General features: G+C 46.5%; 1 protein-coding gene across 1 annotated transcript in view; it reads left to right on the top strand.

The window, feature by feature from the left end:
- DNAJC17 (DnaJ heat shock protein family (Hsp40) member C17) overlaps window positions 1–24,408 on the top strand; it is a 113,080-nt gene that overhangs the window by 43,910 nt on the left and 44,762 nt on the right. The window contains exons 7-9 of the mRNA XM_077464908.1: window positions 5,781–5,830; window positions 13,884–13,961; window positions 20,570–20,650. Of these exons, the coding sequence (XP_077321034.1) occupies window positions 5,781–5,830; window positions 13,884–13,961; window positions 20,570–20,650 (209 nt within the window). The remainder of the gene's footprint in view (window positions 1–5,780; window positions 5,831–13,883; window positions 13,962–20,569; window positions 20,651–24,408) is intronic.

Raw genomic sequence — 24,408 nt, 5'->3', positions numbered from 1 at the left:
TTTTTTTTTTTTTTTTTTTTTTCTCCTAAGAAGTCTTCCAGGGCAGCACTAGTTCCCACCCTTAAAATGACAAATGCCAAGTACAATGGGGGAGCTTTAAGCATACTCAGATTTTCTTCGGTGCTTTAATACAACTGAGGCACGCAGGTAAGACTGTCAAATTTATAATGGTGGACTAATGTGTTTCATGTTTCAGGGAGGAGGAGCCTATCTCTCGGATGCTGCCCTGGAAGACTTCTTAAAAAAAGAGTTACCAGGTACCTAACTCTAAACTTTTTTTTCTCTTATATTCACCGACCGACACAGCTCCTCTCTGTAACTAAATGGGGTTTGTTAGCCTGCCTTTAGGAGAACTAGGCAAAATTGTAACACAATGCACAGAACTTTCAGTACCGCCCCCGGGGGTGGACCCAGTGCTAACAACCCTCCCTGCTGCCCCAGCAGACTCAGTTGTATTTTGCCTAGTGAAGGAGAATGACCTAGGAACCCTGCGGGCCCTTTGGTCCATTTTTTTGATGCAGGATTGAGGCTTTTGCGCAAGATGAAAGATCCTGGGATCTTCTAACAACTGCCGGCTGGTTGAGTTATCCTTGTAGTCATCCCAGTTCAGCCATCGAGCTTGTGCAGGTCGCAGCTAAGGCTCATCAGGCCACGACATACCTCAGCTCCAGAGGTGGTCGTGAGCTTCAATGCTCCGGGGTATACATATGACGGGGCTACTGATGTCTGGATCACAGTATACTGGGCCAGCAGCCACCCTGTAAGTGCGCAGGAGTGGGTCTGTGATGGAATGTCTCCCAGCTCTTCAGGACTGGTAAGTACGGCTCTCCCTCCTCGGGGGGTTGAGCAGCTGGGCATTCCCTGGGAGGTTGATTCGGGGGCCACCTCACCTCCTTCTCTTCTCTCCCACGTCCCTATCTACCCTCCTTCACCCCCCCCCCCCCCCCGGCGGCTGCATGTGCTGCGGGCGGTGTGTGTATGGGGCTCGCTGGGTCTCTCACCCGTGGGGGGTTTGTGTGGCTAGCGATGGTCCTGGTCCCTGTGTGGGGGGGGTCCCAAAAGGTGTCTGTGGGGGTATTCTTGCTGGTTTATGGCATCGCTGTTTGATGATTTTCCCGGTCACCGCATGGCGCCATTTTGACTGAGGACAGAACCGGTTCCCCTTGTGAGCCTCGGCGGCCATTTTCTAGGAGATTTTCCTATTAGTTGCATTGGTGGCCATTTTTTTTAAGCCCAAGAGCTCTTTTCACCGCAGTTCTCTTGTGACAGCATTACATGTGCTCTCACATGCTGTTTCCTGTGTCCACTGTGTATACAGGATGCTGGATGGCCATTTTCTGAACGCTGGTGCAGATAGTTTCACCACTATTTTCTACAGCTGCTGCCGACCGTTTCCTCACTCTGCACTTGGATAACCTCCTGGGGACTACAGGCATGGCTAGTGACAATCAAAGAACGCCCCAGGGTGGTGAGTCTGGCGCTACAAACCCCCCACCCAGGCGGCAGCAGGAGGATGGGACATTCACTGTCCTAAGTCCCCTTGCAGGTGGCAGACAGGGTAGGGTCAGCATGGCTTCAGAAACTGGTGTTTCTTCCCCGAAATCCAGGCTATTGCAATCAGGTCACCCCCCCCCGTCCTCGGGCCCTGCTGTGGCTGGTGATCCCTGCTCTGATCTATCAGACGAGGCTGACCAGGACCATTCAGACAGCGAGGATGATTCCCCGTCTGGGCGCGACAAAGCACTTGTTGGAGCACTTATCACAGCTGTGCGTGATACCCTGAAGATCCAGGAGCCAGCGGATCCCTCTGCTGATGTATTGGCCCCTTTTTGAGTCCCGCAAGCCAGCACGTTCACCTAAGGTGTTCCCGTATTTGACAAGTTCATCTACAGGGAACAGGGTCGGCCACAAAGGACCTTTTCGGTCCCCAAAAATATGGCGGTGCGCTACCCCTTTGAGGAAAGCCTTCTCAAGAAATGGTCGGCTCCTCCGGACGTGGACCCCCCCAGTATCTAGGTTAAATAAAGTAACCACGATCCCGGTTGAGGGGACACCTGCATTCAAGGATCCCATGGATAGGAAGGCCGAGGCGGTGGCTCGTTCCTTGTTTACGGTTGTGGGGTCAGCCATGCGACCAGTACTGGCATCCGCACTTGTGTCGCAGACACTGACTGAGTGGGCAAAACTTTTGCACAGCGAATTGGGAGAGCAACAGGCTTCTCCTGTCTGCGTGGAACTAGCAGACCAACTAGTGCAAGGCCTTAAAGAGGAAGTAAACCCTGATGGGTTTACTTCCTTTTTCATTCCCTGCAAAGGCAAAGCATAATGGACTACTATGCATTGCATAGTAGTCCATTATGTGTCACATACCTGACACAGGAGCCAGCGACGTCACCACTGTCCCCTGTAGTCCGGCGCATCCATCTTCTCGGTGGGGTCTCGCAGCACCGCCGCTGTCATTTGGCGAAGCCGCGATGAGGTCACTCCCGCGCATGCGCACGGGAGCCGACACACGTGGCATCTTCGTCGCTGACGATGCCGCGCTCAGTGCGCCTGCGTGCCGCTGTCTACGGCGCATGCGCCGTAGACAGAGGTGCCTGTCTTCGGGCAAATATCTCCTAAACCGTATAGGTTTAGGAGATATTTCTTGGACCTAGAGGTAAGCCTTAATCTAGGCTTACCTTTAAGTCAAAGTGTGTTGTAAGGGTTTAGAACCACTTTAAGTATGTCTGTGACGCAGCCCTGGATACTCTCCCCCTGTTATCCAGGGCTTCAGTGTCAGCTGTGGTGTTGAGGCGCCTGATTTGGCTAAAATGCTGGTCTGCTGACCAGGCATCCAAGAAAGCCCTGACGGATCTTCCCTTCCTTGGCGACCGGCTCTTTGGAGTTTTGTTGGATGACATTATTAAAAATGCCATGGGTTGTAACAGTACACTACTCCCACAGGCCAGGAAGGCTAAGGAAGGAGCCACGCCATAGGCAAGGGTCCTCTTTTTTTCCACTCGCAATCAGCTTTTTCGTCCGACCGTCAAAAGCGTCCCTGGAACCGCAAGCCTAACAAGCCTGCGAACAAAAGTGCTACCGCATGAAAATTTGCCCCACACACATATCAGGTGGGGGGTCGCCTTTGGGAGTTTGCAGCCCGGTGGACCTCCCCGGTTATCCGACCAATGGAGACCTGATTTCCACAGGCTACAAGATAGTTTCTCTCTTGGCCACCGAACAGATTCTTCCCCTCCAGCATACCCGCGTCCCCGGTTCACCGGGAGGCCCTGTTAGGGGCGCGGGGGACTTGCTGAATCAGGGGGTGATTGTACCAGTTCCGGAATTGGAACGTTTCCAGGGGTTCTACTCAAATCTGTTTGTGGTTCCCAAGAAGGAAGGGGTACGTCCAATTTTGGACTTAAAAGCCCTCAATCACTTTGTAAAGGTGCAGAGGTTCAGGATGGAATCCGTTCGCTCAGTAGTTGCTGCACTCCATCAAGGGGACTCCCTGGCGTCCTTAGACATTCAGGATGCGTACCTACCCATATGCCTTCGGCATTAAAAATTTCTGCGTTTGGCAGTCTGAAGCCCACTACCAATTTGTGGCTCTTGCCTTTTGGCCTGGCATCAGGCCCCCGAGTCTTTACCAAAGTACTGGCTCCAGTATTGGCATTGCTGCGACAACGCGGGATCGCGATCGTGGGTTACCTAGACAATCTCCTCCTGAGAGCATCTTCCGCCTCAGAATTAGAAGAGGATGTGGCGATCACCATGCAGACCATGCGAGAATTTGGGTGGCTGTTGAACCTAAAGAAGTCCGTGGTTGTACCGACCTAGCAGCTGCCCTGTCGGCCATTTGCATCCCGGGGGTGGAAAATTGGCAGACGGACTATCTGAGTCGACAGATTCTGGACCCAGGAGAATGGGCATTGCATCCGGAGTTATTCAGGCTGTTGTGCCTGAAATGGGACACACCAGATGGGGATCTATTGGCCTTCCGCCTCAACTGGAAGGTGCCGAGATTTGTGTCCAGGACAAGAGATCTGTGGGCAGACGCACTGGTGGCTCCGTGGGATCAGTACCAGCTGATCTACGCCTTTCCTCTGCTAAAACTGTTGCCACGTCTGCTGCACAGAGTGGAAGCCGAGGGGATCCCAGTAATCCTGGTGGCCTCGGCGGCCCTGGTACACCGACCTGGTGCGTCTGGTGGCAGATGCTCTCTGGCGACTGCCGTTGCGAGAGGACCTCCTATCTCAAGGTCCAATCTTTTACCCTGCTTTACCATCACTGGCTCTAATGACATGGCTATTGAGAGCCAGGTGCTGAGAAACTGAGGTCTTTTGGACTCGGTGATCCCGACTATGTTGAGGGCGCAGAAATCTTCTTTGCGGAAAATATATTGTACCTGGAAGGCCTACATCCCCATGTGTGAGGAAAAAGGGTGGCATCCGCGCTCCTTTTCTATATCCAGGATCCTACTGTTTCTTCAGCAAGGTGTAGACCAGAAGTTGAGCACCATTAAGGGGCAAATTTCAGCTCTGGCTGTCCTTCTTCTTCTTTTTTTTTTTTTCAGTGACCCCTAGCGTCTCATTCATTAGTGAGTACCTTTGTTCAGGAGGTATGACATTTAGTCCCTCCTGTGCGTCCACTGTTACCTGCGTGGGATTTGAACCTGGTGTTGTCGACGCTTCAAAAGCCACCGTTTTGAGAATATCAGGGAGATTCCCTTGTTGACTCTTTCACAGAAAGTGATTTTCCTAGTGGCCATAACATTGGAAAGGAGGGTTTCGGAAATGGCGGCCTTGTCCTGCAAGTCGCCTTATCTGGTCATCCACAGGGATAAGGTGGTGTTGCGTCCGCAACCGTCCTTTCTACCGAAGGTGGTCTTGGCTTTTCATATCAATGAGGACGTATTACCATCGTTGTGTCCTAAGCCAAAGCACCCCAAAGAGGTGGCCCTTCACGCTCTCGACGTGGTTAGGGCTCTAAAAGTGTATTTGTCTGCCACAGCTCCCTTTTGGAAGTCAGACTCACTGTTTGTTTCGGTGGCTGGTCCAAAGAAGGGTATGGCGGTCTCGTCGGCCACCATTTCTAGGTGGATCAGACAGATTGTAGTACGAGCCTATGCCTTGAAGGGGCAGGTGCCCCCCTTTCCGGTCACGGCCCCCTCCACAAGGGCAATCGGAACGTCTTGGGCCTTCTGACACCAAGCGTCTGTCGCTCAGGCGTGTAAGGCAACCTGGTCGTCTGTCCATACACTTACCAAGTTCTACACGGTAGACCTCAGTGCATCGGCTGATGCCTGTTTTGGCCGCAAAGTTTTGCAGGCGGCCGTGTAGTTACAATTGAGTTTTTTTTTTTTTTTTCCTGGTTTTTCGATAAAAACGCAGTACTGTTTGTTAATGGACTGTTGCATTACTTCCGCATAAAGTTTGCGGTGTTGGGGATCTCTCCTGTTGAGACTACCCGGTTATATGGCGGTGTGTTTTTCCATACACTGCTGTTTTTTTGTGGGTTTAGTTTCACTAGTTCCCACTTGCCATGGTGGATGAAGTTTTAATGCTGTTTTTTCCCACCCCTCGTTTGGCACTGCTTGGGGACGTCCCATTTAGTTACAGAGGAGCTGTGTCGGTCGGGGAATATAAGAGAAAATAGGATTTTTGTACTCGCCGTAGCTAAGGACCTGCTGGGGTAGCATGGTTTACTGTATTGAGCATGCCAGGGTTTGGGGGACTTTATAACAATTTTGTGAACTTGCTCTTTTAGTTGGAAAAAAAAACAGTTTTTTCTTATAGGTAACAGGGGCGGAAACACAGAGTGGGGAAAAGAATCTGCTAAAATAAAGGTAACTAAATCTTTTTCTTTCATACTAATGTGTTTGTTTTAAAAAGTAAATTTAGGGACCATGTCATACTTCTTGGGGGGGGGGGGGGGGGGGGGGGGGAAGAGGATGCAAAGCTAAAACATCATTCTGTTAACATCATTATTTACTCATTTTAATATACCAATAGTACAGCTTGCTGATTTATGTATTCCTGACCTGAAAACGCTCAAAACGCAAGAAATCTGTAGTGGAAAGCCAAGCACTGGGAATAAATTTTGGGTCGGTCTGTAGGATTTCACGTTTTAGCCAGGCTAACGTGTTTCCAGGCACTGGGAGGTGTTGTGTGCTATTTTATAGCTCAGAGGCAAACGGGTAACTTTCTGTAATTCTAGAGCTCCAACAATGAACGGGGTCTTCGTCTTGACTGTGCAGCTCCAGGATGTCTGAACAGAGCTACAAGTTCTTCGAGCTGTTGAAAAAAGGGGCTTGTGCAACTTTTTGTTAATTAGGAGCAGCATGTGCTCTATTTTCTAAGTTTAGTAGAGTCGTGGGAGAATTGTGCTTCCACAACTCGTTAATCCCTCCTCTAGTTTCATAGTAAGGTTGAATAAAGACACCAGTCCATCCTGAGTGAGTGCCTACAATTTTCCCTATCCCTGTACATTGCACACTCACATCGGTTCCTATCCTCAAGGAGCCCACAATCCAAGGTCCCCATTCATATACTATGGCCAATTAAGCTACCTGCATGTCTTTGGATTGTGGGAGGAAACCGGAGTAAACCCACGCAGGCATAGGGAGAACATGCAAACTCCAGGCAGGTAGTGTCATGGCTGGGATTCGAACCAGCGACCTCAGGAGACCCTGTTATTGGGAAAAACAGCAGCACCTCTGGACAGTCTTTCATTTTTTAACTTGCCACATTTCTCTTTTAAAATCACACATCGTTTTTCAGAAGCTTAAACACTAGACCACTGCAGTCTACATATTAATGTTGTTAGGGACAGCTCTGCCATTAGAACATTATGAATATTTCAGCTGAGAACTTGCATGATCCTAGTTCTTAGACGGTGTCAATGCCTAACAATCCGAACCAGTCAGTGTGGTTGCCAGTTATATGATCATCATGACAGTCCAATAATTAAGGGAAGTGGGAACCCCGTAAAATTACCCAGGAATTCAAATGTAGTTCTCACTTGGGTCCCTGAGATAAATATAGATAAATAAGGTTGGGGGGACTGGGGAGGGGGGGGGGGGGGTCAGTCACCCCTGATTGGCTTTTATTGCTGCCTATGTCTTTATTGGAAATTCCCACTTATTGACACTGGGACAATGTTGTCAACAGGGCTGAGAAGTAAAGGGAAATCTTCACCAGAGGGACCCAATCAGCAAACTCATACCTAAAAGGGGTTGTGTTTCTTATTCTATCACTTCTGCTTCTATTGAAAGATTTGTAAAATTATCAGAGCTGTTCCGTTACCTACAGGTAAAGCATTCTATTTCTTATACCTTGACGTTCCAGGGAGACAGAATCGGCATTTGAATCATAAGGACCCACATTCTCTGGACTTGATCTCCCTCCTGTACTCCACTTTGGTTTCCAAACTCTCATCTGCACCTTCTTTCTTATGTATAAGCTTGGGAGAGATTTGGAGACATGATTAGAACTGCAGGAGTGGGTTAAAATTACGCATAGTACTAAATCAAGTTCTAGACATGCGGCAGCAGTCAAGACAAACTACAAGGTTTGTTACCATTGGCATTTAGTTCCTGCCAGACTGGCCCAAGTATACCCATCCAATCTTTCCTCCTGCTTTCCATATTTGGTGGTCATGCCCAGTGGTACATGAAGAAATTTAAACTGGTGTGGTATCCCTGGTTCTCTCGCTGTGTTTTAGGCAATCTCAACCACCACCTTGTTGAACTTAGTCATTGGACTGCTTGAGAAGTGGACCTTACATACTCCCTGATCGTCTCTTCCACATCTCCCCTTCCTCTCTTGCTCCACATCTTCTGCTCAAAATAAATAAAAAAAAAATTATATATATATATATATATATATATATATATATATATATATATATATATATATATATATATATATATTTATATAATTTAGTTTTCTTTATGATAAAGCTGCTTCTCACGCCAAGGAGTAATTTACTATTGACTTAAGCATATTTTCTCTTATATTCACCGACCCACACAGCTCCTCTTAGCCATTGGGTTGTTAGCCTTATCACTAGGAGAATACTAGGCATTAGTTGTAGCACAACACTCAGAACTCTTAGTTCCGCCCAGGGGGGCGGTCCCTTGGGTAACAACCCTCCCATCTGCCAGACAGACCGCCATTTTATTCTTCCTAGAGAAGGACCTAGGAACCCTGCGGGCCCATCGGTCCGTGCTTTATTTTTTTTATATGCATAAGCTTGTCTTTTTGCGCAAGATGAATGATCCTGTGATCTGCTATCAACAGCTGACTGGGTGACAGTCAGGTGTAATCTCCCCAGTCCTGCCATCGAGCATGTGCAGGCCGCAGTTACGCACTCGGCAGGCCACAACGAAACCTCAGCTCCAGAGGTGGTCGGTGAGCTTTTATGCTCCGGGTCCCACATATGACCGGGCTACTGATGTCTGCGTCACAGTGGGCCGAGGCCAGCAGCCACCCTGTACTGATCAGTGAGTGGTTCTGCAATGAAATGTCTCCCAGCGCTTCAGGACTGGCAAGTACAGCTCTCCCTGCCTCTGTGGGGTTGAGCAGCTGGGCATTCCCTGGAAGGTCAATAGGGGGGGGGGGGGTCCCTTGCCTCCCTCTCTTCTCTCCCTGTCCCTATCTTCCCCCCCCCCCTCCACTGGGGGATGCTGCGTGTGGCTGCTGAGCGGTGTATGTGTGCATATACAGGGGCTCTCTGGTGGGCTCTCACCTGGGATGGGGGGGGCTGGCTCTAGCGGTGTCCTGGGTCCTATGTTTTATGCCCCTGGAAGGTGCCTGTGAGGGTCTGCTGTTGTCTGGCGGGCGCTGTGTTCTCTGCCAGCATTTTTCTTTCTGTACCTCATGGAGCTGCTGGCAGCCATTTTAGGTGTGGGCGAGGGCAGCATGCCTTCCTGGGCTTCAGCAGCCATTTTCCCAGTGATCTCCTATTCAGGACACTGGAGGCCATTTTCTGGAAGCCTGAACACATTTTCAGTGTTCTCTTGCAGCAGCATGACTCGTGCTCTCACAGCCATTTTCCCTGTGTTTTCTGTCTTTGTCCTTTGATGATGGGCTGCCATTTTATTGAAGCCTGAGCACATTTCTATAACGGTTTGGCGCTATTTCTGGCTGCTGCCACCGACACAGCTTTGGCACTTGGGAGCACTCAGGGACTACAGGCACTACTTTTGGGACAGCGCAGAACTCCTCAGGGTGGTGAGTGTGGCGGGAAAGAGCCCCTCAACCAGCGACAACAAGGAGGGTGGGACTGTCACTGTCCTAAGTTCCTTTCAGGTGGCAGACGGGGTAGGGTCAGCATGGCTTCAGAAACTGGTGTTCCTCTGAAATCCAGGCAATTGCAACCGGGTCACCCGCGGACTGCGCAGTGCTCATGGACACCCTGATGGCGGTCCTCAATTTATTCATTGCCAAGATGGAGGCGGTGTGTGGGAAGAAAGACGCACTAAAGCGCCCCCCCCCCCCCCCCGTCCTCTGGGGAGAGCTCTGACGCAGACTCGGGTCCTTCTGAGGCTGGTGACCCTTGCTCTGTCTTGTCAGAGGACGCTGACCAGGTCCATTTGGACAGTGAGGATGAGTCCCCGTCTGGGTATGACAAAGCAATTTTTGGATCACTTATCACAGCCGTGTGTGATACCCTGAAGTTTCAGTGGATCCCTCTGCTGATGTACCGGTCCCTTTTGGGTCCCGCAAGCCAGCACGTTCACCTAAGGGGTTCCCGTATCTGACTTATTTTGACAAGTTCACTTACAAGGAATGGGGTTGCCAGCAACAGACCTTTTCAGTCCCCAAATACATGGTGGTGTGTTACCCTTTTGAGGAGAGCCTTCTCAAAAAATGGTCGGCTTCTCCGGTCGTAGACCCTCCAGTATCCAGGTTAAATAAAGTAACCACAATCCCGGTTGAGGGGACTCCTGCATTCAAGGATCCCACGGACAGGAAGGCCAAGGCAGTGGCTCGTTCCCTGTTTACGGTTGTGGGGTCAGCCGTGCGACCAGTACTGGCATCCGCACTTGTGTCGCAGACACTGACTGAGTGGGCAAAACTTTTGCACAGCGAATTAAGAGAGCAACAGGCTTCTCCTGTCTGCGTGGAACTAGCAAACCAACTAGTGCAAGGCCTTAAGTATGTCTGTGACGTGGCCCTGGATACTCTCCCTCTGTTATCCAGGGCTTCAGTGTCAGCTGTGGTGCTGAGGAGCCTGATTTGGCTAAAATGCTGGTCTGCTGCCAGACATCCAAAAAAGCCCTGATGGATCTTTCCTTCCTTGGCGACCAGCTCTTTGGCGCCTCTTTGGTTGACATTAAAAATGCCACCGGTGGTAAGAGTACCTTACTCCCACAGGCCAGGAAGGCCAAGGAGCCACGCCGTAGGAAAAACGTCCCTGGAACCGCAAGCCTACCAAGACTGTGAATAAAAGTGCTACCGCATGAAGGTTTTCCCCTCCACCCATGTCTCTGGTGGGGGGTCGCCTTCGGGAGTTTGCAGCCCGGTAGTCCTCCCGTTTATCCGGCCAATGGGTCTGCAATCTGATTTCCACAGGCTACAAGATAGAGTTCCTCTCTTGGCCACCAAACAGATTTTTCCCCTCCAGCATACCCATATCCCGGCTCGCCAGGAGGCCCTCTTGGGGGCAGTAAGGGACTTGCTGAATCGCGGGGCGATTGTACCGGTTCCGGAATCGCAACGCTTCCAGGGATTCTACTCAAATCTGTTTGTGGTTCCCAAGAAGGAAGGGGTACGTCCAATCTTGGACCTAAAAGCCCTCAATCACTTTGTAAAAGTGCAGAGGTTCAGAATGGAATCGGTTCGCTCAGTAGTCGCTGCACTTCATCAAGGGGACTCTCTAGCGTCCTTGGACCTGCACATACCCATATGCCTTCGGCGTCAATAATTTCTGCGGTTTGCAGTCGGGGAAGCCCACTACCAGTTTGTGGCTCTTCCTTTTGGTCTGGCATCAGCCCCCCGAGTCTTTACCAAGGTATTGGCTCCAGTTTTGGCGTTGCTACGGCAACATGGGATCCCTAGACGATCTCCTCCTAAGGGCCTCTTCCTCCTCTAATTCTGAGGTGGATGTGGCGATGACCATGCAGACCCTGCAAGAATTTGGGTGGCTGTTGAACCTAAAGAAGTCGGTGATCGTACCGACCCAGCATATGGAGTACCTAGGCTTGCTGGTGGACTCCATGGAAGCTAGAGTTTTTCTCCCTTCAGACAAACTGCAGACTCTCCGATCCACGGTAAAACTGCTGATGAACCGCAAGAGGTCGTCGCTCTGCTTTTGCATGCGAGTAGAGGGCCTCATGGTAGCCTCCTTCGAGGCAGTGCCTTATGCCCAGTTTCACACCAGAGTCCTGCAGAAGGAGATTTTGACAAAATAGGACAAATCTTAGTTGTCCCTGGATTGACAGATCCAGGTGAGCAATCAGTCAGACTCACTGATATGGTGGTTGAGGTCCCCGGTGATTCAGTCAGGAAAATCATTCCTGCCTCTGAGATGGACCGTGATCACAACGGATGCCAGTCTATCCGGCTGGGGTGGAGTGATGGGCGTTCAGTTGGCTCAGGGTCTCTGGTCGACGAATGAATCCAAGTTGCCGATCAATCTGCTCGAATTGAGAGCGATCAGGCTGTGCCTCTCCACATGGTCGATGAGACTGCAAGAGCGTCCGATCAGGATCCAGTCGGACAACGCCACGGCGGTGGCATACGTCAATCACCAAGGGGGCACAAGAAGCTCAGCCGCTGCAGGGAGGTCGCTCACATACTTCGGTGGGCAGAGCGACATGTACCGGCTCTGTCAGCCATTTACATCCCGGAAGTGGAGAACTGGCAGGCGGACTATCTGAGACGACAGATGCTGGACCCAGGAGACTGGGCATTGCATCCGGAGATATTCAAGTTACTGTGCCTGAAGTGGGGCACACCAGATGTGGATCTGCTGGCCTCCTGTCTCATTTGGAAGGTGCCAAGATTTGTGCCCAGGACAAGAGATCCGTGGGCAGACACGCTGGTGGCTCCGTGGGATCAGTACCAACTGATCTACGCCTTTCCTCCACTGAAACTGTTACGTCTGCTTCACAGAGTGAAAGCCAAGTGGATCCCAGTCATACTGGTTGCCCCAGATTGGCCTCAGCATCCTTGGTACGCATGGCTATTGAGAGCCAGGTGTTGAGGAACTGGGGTCTGTTGGACTCGGTGATCCCAACTATGTTAAGAGCACAAAAATGTTCCTCCCGGAAGATATACAATCGTACCTGGAAGGCCTACATCTCCATGTGTGAGGAGAAAGGATGGCATTCGCGCTCCTTTTTCTATATCCAGGATCCTGCGGTTTCTTCAGCAAGGAGTATACCAGAAATTGGCATTAAGCACCATTTAAAGGGCAAATTTCAGCCTTGGCTGTCTTTTTTTCAGCGACCCCTGACGTCTCACTCCATTAGTGAGTACCTTCATTCAGGGGGAACGACATGTAGTCCCTCCGGCGCGTCCACCGTTACCCCTTTGGATTTGAACCTGGTGTTATCAGTGCTTCAAAAGCCGCAGTTTGAAAATATCAGGGAGATTCCTCTGCATCCACAACCATCTTTGCTACCAAAAGTGGTCTCTGCTTTTCATATCAATGAGGACATTGTATTGCCATCTCTGTGTCCTAAGCCGAAGCACCCTAAGAAGGTGGCCCTTCACACTCTGGATGTGGTTCAGGCTCTGAAGGTGTATTTGTCTGCCACGGCTCCCTTTCGGAAGTCAGGCTCACTGTTTTTCAGTGGCTGGTCCAAAGAAAGGCATGGCGGTCTCGTTGGCCACCATTTCCAGGTGGATCAGAGAGATTGTGGTACAAGCCTACACCTTGAAGGGGCAGGTGCCCCCCTTACCGATCACGGCCCCCTCCACAAGGGCAATCGGAACGTCTTGGGCCTTCCGACACCAAGCGTCGGTCGCTCAGGTGTGTAAAGCGGCGACCTGGTTGTCTGTCCACACGTTTACCAAGTTCTACAAGGTAGACGTCAGTGCATCGGCTAATGCCTGTTTTGGCCAAAAAGTTTTGCAGGCGGCCGTTTAGTTGCATTTGAAATTGCAATATATATTTTTGTTTTTTTTGATAAAAACACGGTACTGTTGTGTTAATGCATTTTTGCATTACTTACGCAGTTTTGGTGCAGTTTTTGGTAATCACTCCTATTGAGGATACCCTGGTGTGTGGTGTGTTTTTTTTTTTTTTTTTATTTTATTTTTTTTTATTTATTTTTTTGTGGTGTTTGTTTTTTTTTTTCACGCACTGTTGTTTTCTGTGGGTAAAGTTTCATTATTTTCCACTTGCCATGGTGGATGAAGTTTTTATGCTGTTTTCCCACCCCTCGTTTAGCACTGCTTGGCGACGTCCCAATGGCTAAGAGAGGAGCTGTGTCGGTCGGTGAATATAAGAGAAAATAAGGATTTTACGGCGAGTAAAAAAAATCCTTTCTCTGTAATTCACCAACCGACACAGCACCCGCCCCTCCTTTTTTTATTTATTTATTTTTTATTTTTTCTCTTTACGTTATACTGCTTGTTGATGTACTGAGGTCTGGCTGGCAGACGGGAGGGTTGTTACCCAAGGGACCGCCCCCCCCCCCCCCTGGGCGGAACTAAGATTTCTGAGTTGTGTTACAACTAATGCCTAGTATTCTCCTAGTGATAAGGCTAACAACCCAATGGCTAAGAGGAGCTGTGTTGGTCGGTGAATTACAGAGAAAGGTATTTTATGGTGAGTACAAAAAAATCCTATTTTGGCCACAATGGGGGTTGCATTGCACACAGTACATGGTTTTAAAATCGACCACCAGGTTACTTAATCCTGTTTTCGTTTCTTTTTATCAACAGTTAAAGTGGAAATGTAAAAAAGAAGATGAGACAAGAGGGGGATATTCAGAAGATGTTCTCATGAGGCTTCTAGAGAAGGTTTGCTCATGTTCTTCTTTGGTCTTACTGTAATGGAATCCTGTGTTTTTTTTTTTTTTTTTTTTTTTTTTTTTTTTTTAAATGTATATTTATTGAGAAAAAGGTTTTTGTACAACAGATGAATTTGTACATTCCGATACAAATAATCAAAATTGACAATGCAACAGCAACAAAGAAAACCGCCACAGGCGGGATATAAAACGTTAACAGTTTAATACAGCATGTCAAAAGGTAAGGGGAAAAGGACACGCCACGAATCTGCCAATAAGGATATGTAAATAGACCAAGAGATGTATTTGTATTTGCGGGAGGGGTCGTGGAGTATGAATCCCAAGATCAAACCTGAGAAAAACATTCCCGAGAGTAAAGAGCCATAAATTAAGGTGTCGTCTCCGGGTTAAACGTGGAATTGTCCCACCTGTCCAATATTTTAGAAAGCGTAGGTAGAGAGTCTTGTACCAGCGCAGTCATACGTTCCATCCTGCGTATGTATGCAATTGCAGAAATTAGCTGCGGCTGGGACGGAGGGGAGGGGGACAACCAAAGAGCAGGAATCACTCTCTTGGCAGCTAGGAGAATATAGGCTGTCAGTTTCTTGGCGTGCTTGGATAACGCCGCGATAGGTAGGCCTAACAAGTAGTGTTTAGGGTCTAACGGGATATCTACCTCTAAAACAGATTGTAGTAGAGATTGGACCATAGACCAAAAAGGTATAATCAAAGGGCAGCTCCAGAAAATATGGTAATGGGTGCCCTCATCTCTTAGGCATCTCCAACACAGCTTGGATATGGAATGATCATATTTATGTAACATTTCAGGGGTCTTGTACCAAAACATTAGTATCTTATAGGCCGTCCTTCTCTGCTCCACACATCTGGAGACTTTAGAAGTAGAAGTCCAAATGTCCTGCCATTGAGAAATGGTTAAGGGGGACGGTAAAATTGTAGCCCATCTTCTCATGTAGAGATGTGTTTCCGTGGTGGGCGAGGTTGAATTGTGGAGGACACTATATATAGAGGATACAAGTCCTTTCTGGCATGGACCTTGGGAGCACAAAGTTTCAAAGGTGTTCGGGTTGGCCAAAGTCAGGTCAGGGGATCTGGAGTGGAAATAATGTTTAAATTGAATGTATGAAAAAAAGTCGATCTGGAATGTCATATTCATCCTGAAGCTCAGGAAAGGATAGGAGTTTGCGAGATACCGGATGCACCAGATGGCGAAGTTGGAAGATGCCAGACCTATACCAAGGAAACATAAATGGAATCCTGTTTAAAGCATGTGTGTTGTACTTTAAATAAAAAAATAATTTTTTTTTTATTTTTTTTCTTCATTTATTATGGTTAGGATTAAAGATTGAAACTTTTAAGCCATAATTTCTTCACCCACCCCCCCCCCCCCCCCCCCCCCGTCTGCAGTCCGGCGGTAGTGCAATTCTGCCTGCATGTGTGCACTAACAACCTATACAGTTGGAACGTCCCATTCAAGTCTATGGAATATTAGTGGACAGCCTGGCCTTCTGATATTCATTTATTTCTGATCTGACTGCAGATTGGGAGGTTACCATAGCCACGGATGTGATAAATATATGGATCTGCAGGGGGCTTGGTCACAGCTGAATGTATTTAGGCTCTAAGGAAGAAGGCTGGGGGATTGTTATACCAACTTAAACTTGTATTTAACCACTTCAGTACCAGCATGCTTCACATGGCCATTACCAGACCATTTTTCTGTTTTCAGTAACATGGGGCTTTCTTTTGGTGGGATTAAGTAATTTGTATAAAGTGAAAAACTAAATCTGTGCAGTCTCGTGAAAAAAGTAGTGTAAACTAATTTTTAATAGCTGCTATCACTAACAAGTATTCTCACGTCACTTAAAAGGTGCAAATCATTACAGTGCTGCGCTATAAAATATATATCATTTATATCATATATTTCTGAAAGTTCATATATGGTATCTGTGAATGATTTGAAGTGAATTAAAAAAATCAATACATCAACATGGTGCAATATCCTAAATGCTTGTGCTTTCCTTTACCAGTCTCACAGGCTGCTCACCTCACACTGCTGACTTATTCAGATGTAATAGAGAAGGCTGGCGTGGTGCTGGTAAACCCTTTCCTCCTTTTAAACGCTTATTCTCCATGTAATAAAAACACAGACTATCTCCCCAGATATGATGGAAATGCAAAAGAAGGAAGGCATTAAATAATTGTTCGGCTTGTTGTTTTTTTGATTATTGATATTATAATCTAATTTTACCGAAATTTTTAAAAAACAGTTACCGTATATACTCGAGTATAGGACGACCCGAATATAAGCCGAGGCCCCCAATTTACCCCCAAAAAACTGGAAAACTTATTGACTCGTGTATAAGCCGAGGGTGAGACATGGCTGTCCATCCCTGTGTGTCCGTCCATCCCTGTGTGTGTGTCCGTCCATCCATCCCTGTGTGTGTGTCCATCCATCCATCCATCCCTGTGTGTGTGTCCGTCCATCCATCCCTGTGTGTGTATCCATCCATCCATCCATCCCTGTGTGTGTGTGTGTGTGTGTGTGTGTGTGTGTGTGTGTATCCATCCATCCATCCATCCATCCCTGTGTGTGTGTGTGTGTGTGTATCCATCCATCCATCCATCCCTGTGTGTGTGTGTGTGTGTGTGTGTGTGTGTGTGTGTGTGTGTCCATCCATCCATCCCTGTGTGTGTGTCCGTGCAGCCTTGTGTGTGTGTCCAGCCTACCTGTGTCCCGAGCCTCCGTCCCGAGCCTCCTCCGTCCCGTGCCTCCTCCGTCCCGTGCCGTGCCGATGGATCGCCGCTCCAGGATCGCCGCTCTTCTCGGCGGCCATTCTACAATTCAAAAGCCGCGCCTCCGCCTCCGCCTGTGATAGGCGGAACACTCAATTTCCCAGCAGCCTGTGTTCCGCCTATCACGGACATCGTCTCATCCTCGTCCGTAGTACGAGGATGAGACGATGTCCGTGATAGGCGGAACACAGGCTGCTGGGAAATTGAGTGTTCCGCCTATCACAGGCGGAGGCGGAGAAGGAGGCGCGGCTTTTGAATTTTAATGTCCGCCGTCTGTCTGCTCGATACGCTGATCGAGCAGTCAGACAGCGGTGACTCGAGTATAAGCCGAGGGGGCACTTTCAGCCTCAAAAAAGAGGCTGAAAATCTCGGCTTATACTCGAGTATATACGGTATGCTGCTTTCTGTTTATAAAACATCGCAAATAAAAATGCCAGGACTGCATTGAAGCCCCCTAAGGCTGGATTCACACCTATGCAGTTTTAGTGCTTTTTGCATTTTGTAGATTTGCACTAGAGTCCATTTAACATTGTTTCCTATGGACCACTTTCTGTAGGGCAAAATGCAAAAAGCATTAAAAATGCATAGGTGTCAATCCATCCCAAATTATACCTTTTTTTGTAAAGTAGTTTTTTTTTCCTCTTTTGCCAGAATTTTTTAGAACTGAAGAAACATGCTGGTGGTGCAATGGTTTTAACACTGAGCTTGGTAATAATGTGCTAGATGCAATAAATGTACAGGTCATACACAGAGGAATCCAAAGGTAAAAGGGTTAATGTATGGGTCGCATACAATAGGCAGATGGAAATTAAGGCTTTAAGGTTTAGATGTGCAGTATAAGGGAAGGGAGGGATTAACATACAGTTGCTTGATTACATTCTATTAGACCTGTTTCTGGAACAGAAATCAAGCAACTGATCAGCACAGCTAAAATATGCACCCTCCAGTGGCCAGCAGGAAGGAACGTGCTCATCTAAACTGTTGCCAGGAATGTGTTCTTTCACACACCGACATAAAAAAAAGAGTGCAGATTGCAAATTCTGTAATGATTCAAAGGAATTTATAGGGGTAAACTGAACACAATTTTAAAGAAACTGGATGAAAGAATTAAGATCCACGGGGGGGGCTTTGGAGAGAGATGAGTAAACACTACAGATATGTGCCTAGGTCAAATTTCATCAGTTGGGTTTACATACACTTTAAATTTTGTTTTTTTTTGGGGGGGGGTTTTTCTGATCACTTTTTTGTATCATTTTCAGATGCTTAGAAATTATTTATTATTATTATTATTATTTATTATTGGCCAGTTCATTTTTAGGTGGCAGATGGGAGGCTCTCATGTGTAAACCTCACTTGTAATAAATTTATTGATAAATGTATTTTTGTGAACACCACTTAATGGTGGTAAAGTGTGGCCATCATAAAATCACTAATCCTCTAGTTTCATTTTATAACAAATTGTGTAAATAGTTTTATTACTTTTTGTTTAAAGGATCATTGCAAAACATTTTATTTAGCCTGATTTTTGGAACCGGAAGACAATGTTAATGTATTTGAAGTGGTTATAAATGCCCCCTTTTCCTTTCCTTTTTTTTTTTTCCTTCATGCATTCTATACATGAAGTTAAAAAGCCTTCTGTGTGCAGCAGCCCCCCCCCCAATACTTACCTGAGCCCCCTCTCAATCCAGCAATGTCCATGAGAGTTTTGGGGGGACACTCCTGATTCCTGAGTCCGGGGACTCTCTCACTCCTGACTGGCTTTTGGCAGTATGAATGGACACGGAGCCACAAGTTGCTTGTTGTGGTGCACCTGGCAGGGGCCAGGAGCACCAGTGCGGGACCCGAGAAGAGGAGGATCTGGGCTGCTCTGTGCAAAACCATTGCACCGAGCAGGTACAGTATGTATAACATGATGTTTTGGAAGGAAAAAAAAAACAAAGCTTTAGTATTAATAAAGATTGACAGTTTGTATTCTTGGGCCCCTTTCACATGGGGTGGATTCTGTTGAGATCAGCAGGGGATCTATAAAACTGATCTCGTACTGGTTGGAGTGGGCAGGTGACACGTCTGTCTCTCTAGTATCTGCAGAGGGGAGGCCAGGTGTAAATAGACACTACTGTCTGTTTTTACACCCGGCTACCTCTGAACTGCTCTGCCAGCAGGCCTGATTGGACCTAGATGTAGAAAGGTGTGAATAAACCTAAACCTGCTTACACCCACCTGTCCATAGGGATGAATGGCCATTTCGATCAGGTCCGCTTGAAAAACTGACAGAAGGACCTAATGGGAACACCCGTCTGAAAGAGACCTAACGCAGAGTACGTAGATGTTGACCAACCCCTTGGCGCCAGCCGTACGTGTGCTAATATGCGGGCTCTTGGCGGGAGGGCCTTGACATTGAGCAGCCGCATATATGCGGCCCTGTGTTTACAACTTGCCTTGCTGAGAGCAGGCTCCATGCGTGCTCCCAGCACCGTAGCTAGTGGGAGTGGTAAACTCCTGATGCATACTTTTGATCGGGAACCTTCCAATCATGTGAGAGCCAAATACAGGGGGCCACAAGACCCAAATGCCCACCTCCCGGCTTTTAAAACTCTTACAAAAGCCGAGAGGCATTTTATCAGGAAGGGGGTTAACCTAATGAGTGGACTGTTCCCTCTAGAGGAACCCTGGTTAAAATAGAAGTACATAGTTGGTAAGGTTGAATAAAGACACCAGTTCAACCTGAGTGTCTACAATTGTCCCTATCCCTGAAAGGTAAAGGTTTTTTTTTTATTATGCTTTCTTTTTTTTTTTTTTTTCTTCCCCCTAAATCATATTTCAGTCCACCTGCTGCATCTGTTCCCCAGCACCTCTACACTGAAAACAGAGTGATTGAACAACGCCAATGGCTCGGTTCTCGCTGCTCCCCGAGCAGAATCTCCCTGGGTGCTGTGATGACCATCATTTGGTATTTGTAAAACGATCAAAATCAAGTTAAACAAGTGTGCCTTTTTATTACATTTAATCGCACAATAAAATGTGCAACTTTCTGGGGACGCCCAGGACCTCTTTATGAAGCTATGTCAGGGGTCCTGCACGTCCGTGAAACATTGAGCGGATTGTGTGATTATTTTTTTTTTTTTTTTTTTTTTTTTTTTTTTTTTTAGCAGAACTAAAGGTGGGGGAGGGGGGGGATTGTGGGCAGGTTCTTGCAGGAAAAAAATTCTAAATCTTTTGCAATAAAACAAACCTATGTGCCTATTGGCCACCATTTTTAAAATGTATACTGAACTGTGCCTGTGCAGCTAAGAGTACAATATTCAACATGGTGCAAGGTTGAATGTATTCTGTACATGCACAAGAGGTGCACCATCTAATGCCAGCATATCAAGATGGCTCAAGACTCAGCACCTGGAAGAAGACGGTGAGGGACCTTGCAGAAATGGCATTGTAGGAGGGGAATTTTGCGGACATTAGTTTCCCCTTTTTCTACAATAAAAAGCAAATGTGAATATGACTGTCAACAGACTGGTTTTATTAAATATACAGTGCACATTTGTGTCTGTGTCCCATCCTACTACAGGTGTACACATGTACTGTACATGCATGTAAGCTGTAAAATAAATTATGGTGTAGATCTGTGACATGGGAATGCAAAGTGTATAAAAGTCATAGATGTTTGCCGCATTATCAATATGGGATTAATCTGAAAAATTTGAGTCTTTTTATATAGCATCTGAAAATAGAGTGGATTAATATAATATACCGTAATGTATTTTCATTTATTGTTTAAATTCTTCTCATTTTTATCTTATTTTTCAGTATGGACAAGTATTGCATATTGTGATATCCAGCAAGAGCAAGGGATCTGCAGTAGCTGAATTTGCTACATTTAAAGCAGCTGTAAGTTTTTATGAAAGCTTTTATACATTTTTCGAAATTTTCTGTAACATTAATTTATTCTTGTTGCAGGTGATTGCCTAACCTATATTTAACATTAAAGTGTTACACCAGGAAAAAAATTGAAAGTGCTCTTTGCAAGGTTCCTCTAAAGTTCATATCCTTCTATTTTCATATCTGTATATTATGGATTCATTGTTAACTTTTGACCCTGCTGCAGCCCCAAGTTACTTTTTACTTCCTGAAACCCCCCCCCCCAGAAGTCTTGCCTCATTAATATGCATATGTTTTACTACTACCAATAATAAAAGATCCAAAGATGCAAAGCACAAATGTACATAAGATTTGCTGGATGAATGGCTATGCAAATGTTATAAAAAGATGGTGAATTAGATAGTGGAATAAGTATTGAACACGTCACCATTTTTCTATGTAACTATATTTCTAAAGGTTCTATTGGCATGAAATTTTCACCACATGTTGTTAACAACTCATTGCAATCCATACATACAAAGAAACCAAAGCAAATAAGTTCAGAAATTAAGTTTTGTATAATAAAATGAGATGACACAGGAAAAAAGTATTAAACGCTAACTGAAATGTATTTTTAATACTTCATACAAAATCCTTTGTTGGTAATGACTACTTCAAGATGCCTCCTGTATGCAAAAGTTTGTAGCATGCATTGCTCGGGTGTGATTTTTGGCCCATTCACCTCCAAACCTCACTGTTGGCATGGGGGTGTTTTTGGGATAATGTGCAGTGCCATTAGACCTCCAAACATGGTGTGTATTATGGCATCCAAAGAGTTCAATTTTGGTCTCATCTGACCAGAATATATTCTCCCAGTATTTCACAGGCTTGTCTAAATGTTGTGCAGCAAACTTTAAGTAAGCTTCAACATGCTTTTCCTTCCGCAATGGAGTTTTGCGTGGTGAGCTTGCATACAGGCCATGGCGTTTTGAGTGCATTGATTCCAGGTCTTTCTGCCGCTCTCTACAAGTGGTTCTTGGCTCTTGAATAACTCTTCCGATCATTATTTTCGCTCCTCTGTCAAATCTAGTGAGGGGAAAGTCGGGGGTCAGTTTATGGTGAAATTATGTTCTTTCAACTTCTGGATTATGGCCCCAACGGTGCTCACTGAAACATTCAGAAGTTTAGAAATCTTTCTATAACCAATGCCATTAGTATGTTTTGCGACAATAAGGTTGCAAAGGTCTTTTAGAGAGCTCTTTGCTTTTACCCATCGTGAGATGTTTCTTTTGTGAAACCTTGGTAATGATTCACCTTTTTTATAAGCCAACAGTTGAGACTGAACCAGCTGATATTAATTTGCACTGACAAGGGGCAGGATTACTGTCTAATTACTGATAGATTTCAACTGGTATCTTGGCTTTCCATGCCTCCATATATATATTTTTTTTTTTTTTTTTTTTTTTTTTTATTACTTCCCTTTCTTCATGTGTTCAATACTTTTTTTTTTTTTTTTTTTCCCTGTGTCCTTCCATTTTATTATTTTATTACACATAACTTTAATTTCTGAACTTATTTCTTTTGGCTTCTTTTATGTATGCGTGGATTGCATGGGTTGTAACTGACATATGGTGAAAATTTCATGTCAATAGCACGTTTAGAAATTTGCCTAGAAAAATTGTGACCTGTTCAATACTTTTTTTTTTTTTTTTTTTTTTTTTTTGTAAACTTTGTTTATTGGGTTAGTCATAGCTTTACAGTTAGGTATAACACGTGTAACAGTGACCAACATTTTATAATTTCTTCAGGAACAGTATAAAGGAGAGAACATGAGGAAATAAAGGCGTTTTACACCATCAGGGAGGTTGTTCTCCTATTCATAGTATATGGCCCTGTTGCTCCTATCTTTCAACTGTGGCATGTACAGGACCTCGGTTTGTTGGCTGATCGGTAGCTATCTGGGCGCGCATCCCTCCTCCTGGTCGGCCACTTGCTTTATAGCATTATGTGTCATCGGGGGGGGGGGGGGTGCTCTGCCCTCAGTCCACCCTGGTGCTTTCCAGCCTGGGTTCCACACCAGAGGGGGGGGGGTCATTAAGACCTCCGCCTAACCTCCTCCGGCAACCCACCCAAGCCCTGACCACATCCAGGCCCCAGCTGGGGTGCCCGGCGTAGTCACGTTCGCTTCTCCGTGGGCTACTGTGGTATTGGCCGAGATCCTGTTGCCTCGCCCAACTCACCTGTTATGGTTAGGGTACCAGTTTCCAGGCCTTTTAACTGGGTAACTTTTTAACATTGCACAATTATGGCAAGAAACGACTAGGAGCGAGGGGGATGTGGAATTGGGGGGGGGAGAAGGGGAAGGGGTTAGGAGCTAATCTTGAGCTGATAGTATTCTCTTGCGGCGATGTCTCATTCTGTAATAAGTGTACATGTTGCACTCGAGGTCTATGCTCTGATTTAAGATGGGTTGGGAGGTCACGTTCGGCTATTAGCAAGGACGACACGTTGACCAAAAGTTGAGTTTGTTAGCTTCAACAGTGACACATCTAGGCTTGATGATACCCGAATTTGGTTGGAAAAATTATCCGTCCACAGTGACCATCTGGTTATATGTTTCTCTTTTGTGTTTTTACATGTTGAGATCCATTCCTCTGCTTCTCTGATCTCATTTACCCTGTGTATCCACTCCTCCCTGCCCGGTACCTGTGTCTTCTTCCATTAGATTGGGAGAAGCCGCTTTGCTGCGTTCAGCAGGTGGGGCAGAGCGTTTTTTTTTTGTAATGACTGATTGGCATGGGAGAGATATGCAGGAGAAAATGGACTGGTGAGGGGGGACATCTATCCTCAGGATTTCCTTGATCTGCTCCCTAATGTCTTGCCAGAAAGGTGTAATCAGTGGGCATTCCCACCACAAGTGTAGCAAGGTTCCTCAGCCTCCACATCCCCCTCAGCATAACTCGGATCCTGTTGGGTACATCCGTGCCAAATTGGCCAGGACCCCATACCAGCGTGACAGCAGTTTATAATTAGTCTTCTGCATTTAAGTATCTGCGGAGCTGGAGTGGCTAAGCTGGTAGAGTTATGTCAATTGAGGCTCAGTGAAGGTCTGTCCTAGATCTCTCTCCCAGGCACGAATGAAGAAGGGCTTGGAGGCGCCCAGTAGTAGATAAAGTTCTGAGACCATTCGAGGAATTGGTTTCTCTGCTATGAATAATTTCTCAAAAGGAGTGAGTGATGTAACGTCTCTTATAGAGCTACGGTGCATTTCGAAAAAGTTGTGTAACTGTCGATACCTCCAGAAATTCACCTGCGGTCTCCCTGTCCTGGCCATCAGGGAATCATAGGGAATCATTTTGCTATCCTCAGCAGTTTCCCACAGCTAGCATTCCTGTCATCTACCCAGGTTCCAAAGAAGCCTGTGTGCTCCCCTGCTTGTACATGGCCCAAAGAAGTTGGAACCCCGTTTTAGGGACCCAGTCCTTGAAGGTTTGCTAAACGCAGCCCACCGTGATGGGTGAAGGTTGGATTTTCTGTTAATTCAGCAAAATCCTGAGGAGAGGGTAAGGTAAGGGAGGAAACTTGGGTATTAAAAACATCTTTTGTGTTTCTTCCATTAAAGGAAAAAATTTTGCCATGCCTTAAAATCTTCACTAGATGGAGTCTATTCACATACCTTACTCTGTTGTCTTCACTGTTAGCTCAGTCTGTATCTGGCTGCACAGCGCGTGGAAGGAGGTTTGCAAGGTAAAAAAGAAATCTGCAAAAAAAGTATTTTTCTCCCCCTG

The sequence above is a fragment of the Lithobates pipiens genome, unplaced genomic scaffold (genome assembly GCF_037356315.1).
Source record: "Lithobates pipiens isolate NorthernLeopardFrog02 unplaced genomic scaffold, aLitPip1_a1.2 Scaffold_30, whole genome shotgun sequence".
NCBI classification, from domain to species: domain Eukaryota; kingdom Metazoa; phylum Chordata; class Amphibia; order Anura; family Ranidae; genus Lithobates; species Lithobates pipiens.
The sequence above is the reverse complement of the archived record's forward strand: the minus strand, read 5'-3'. Positions and strand labels throughout refer to the sequence as shown.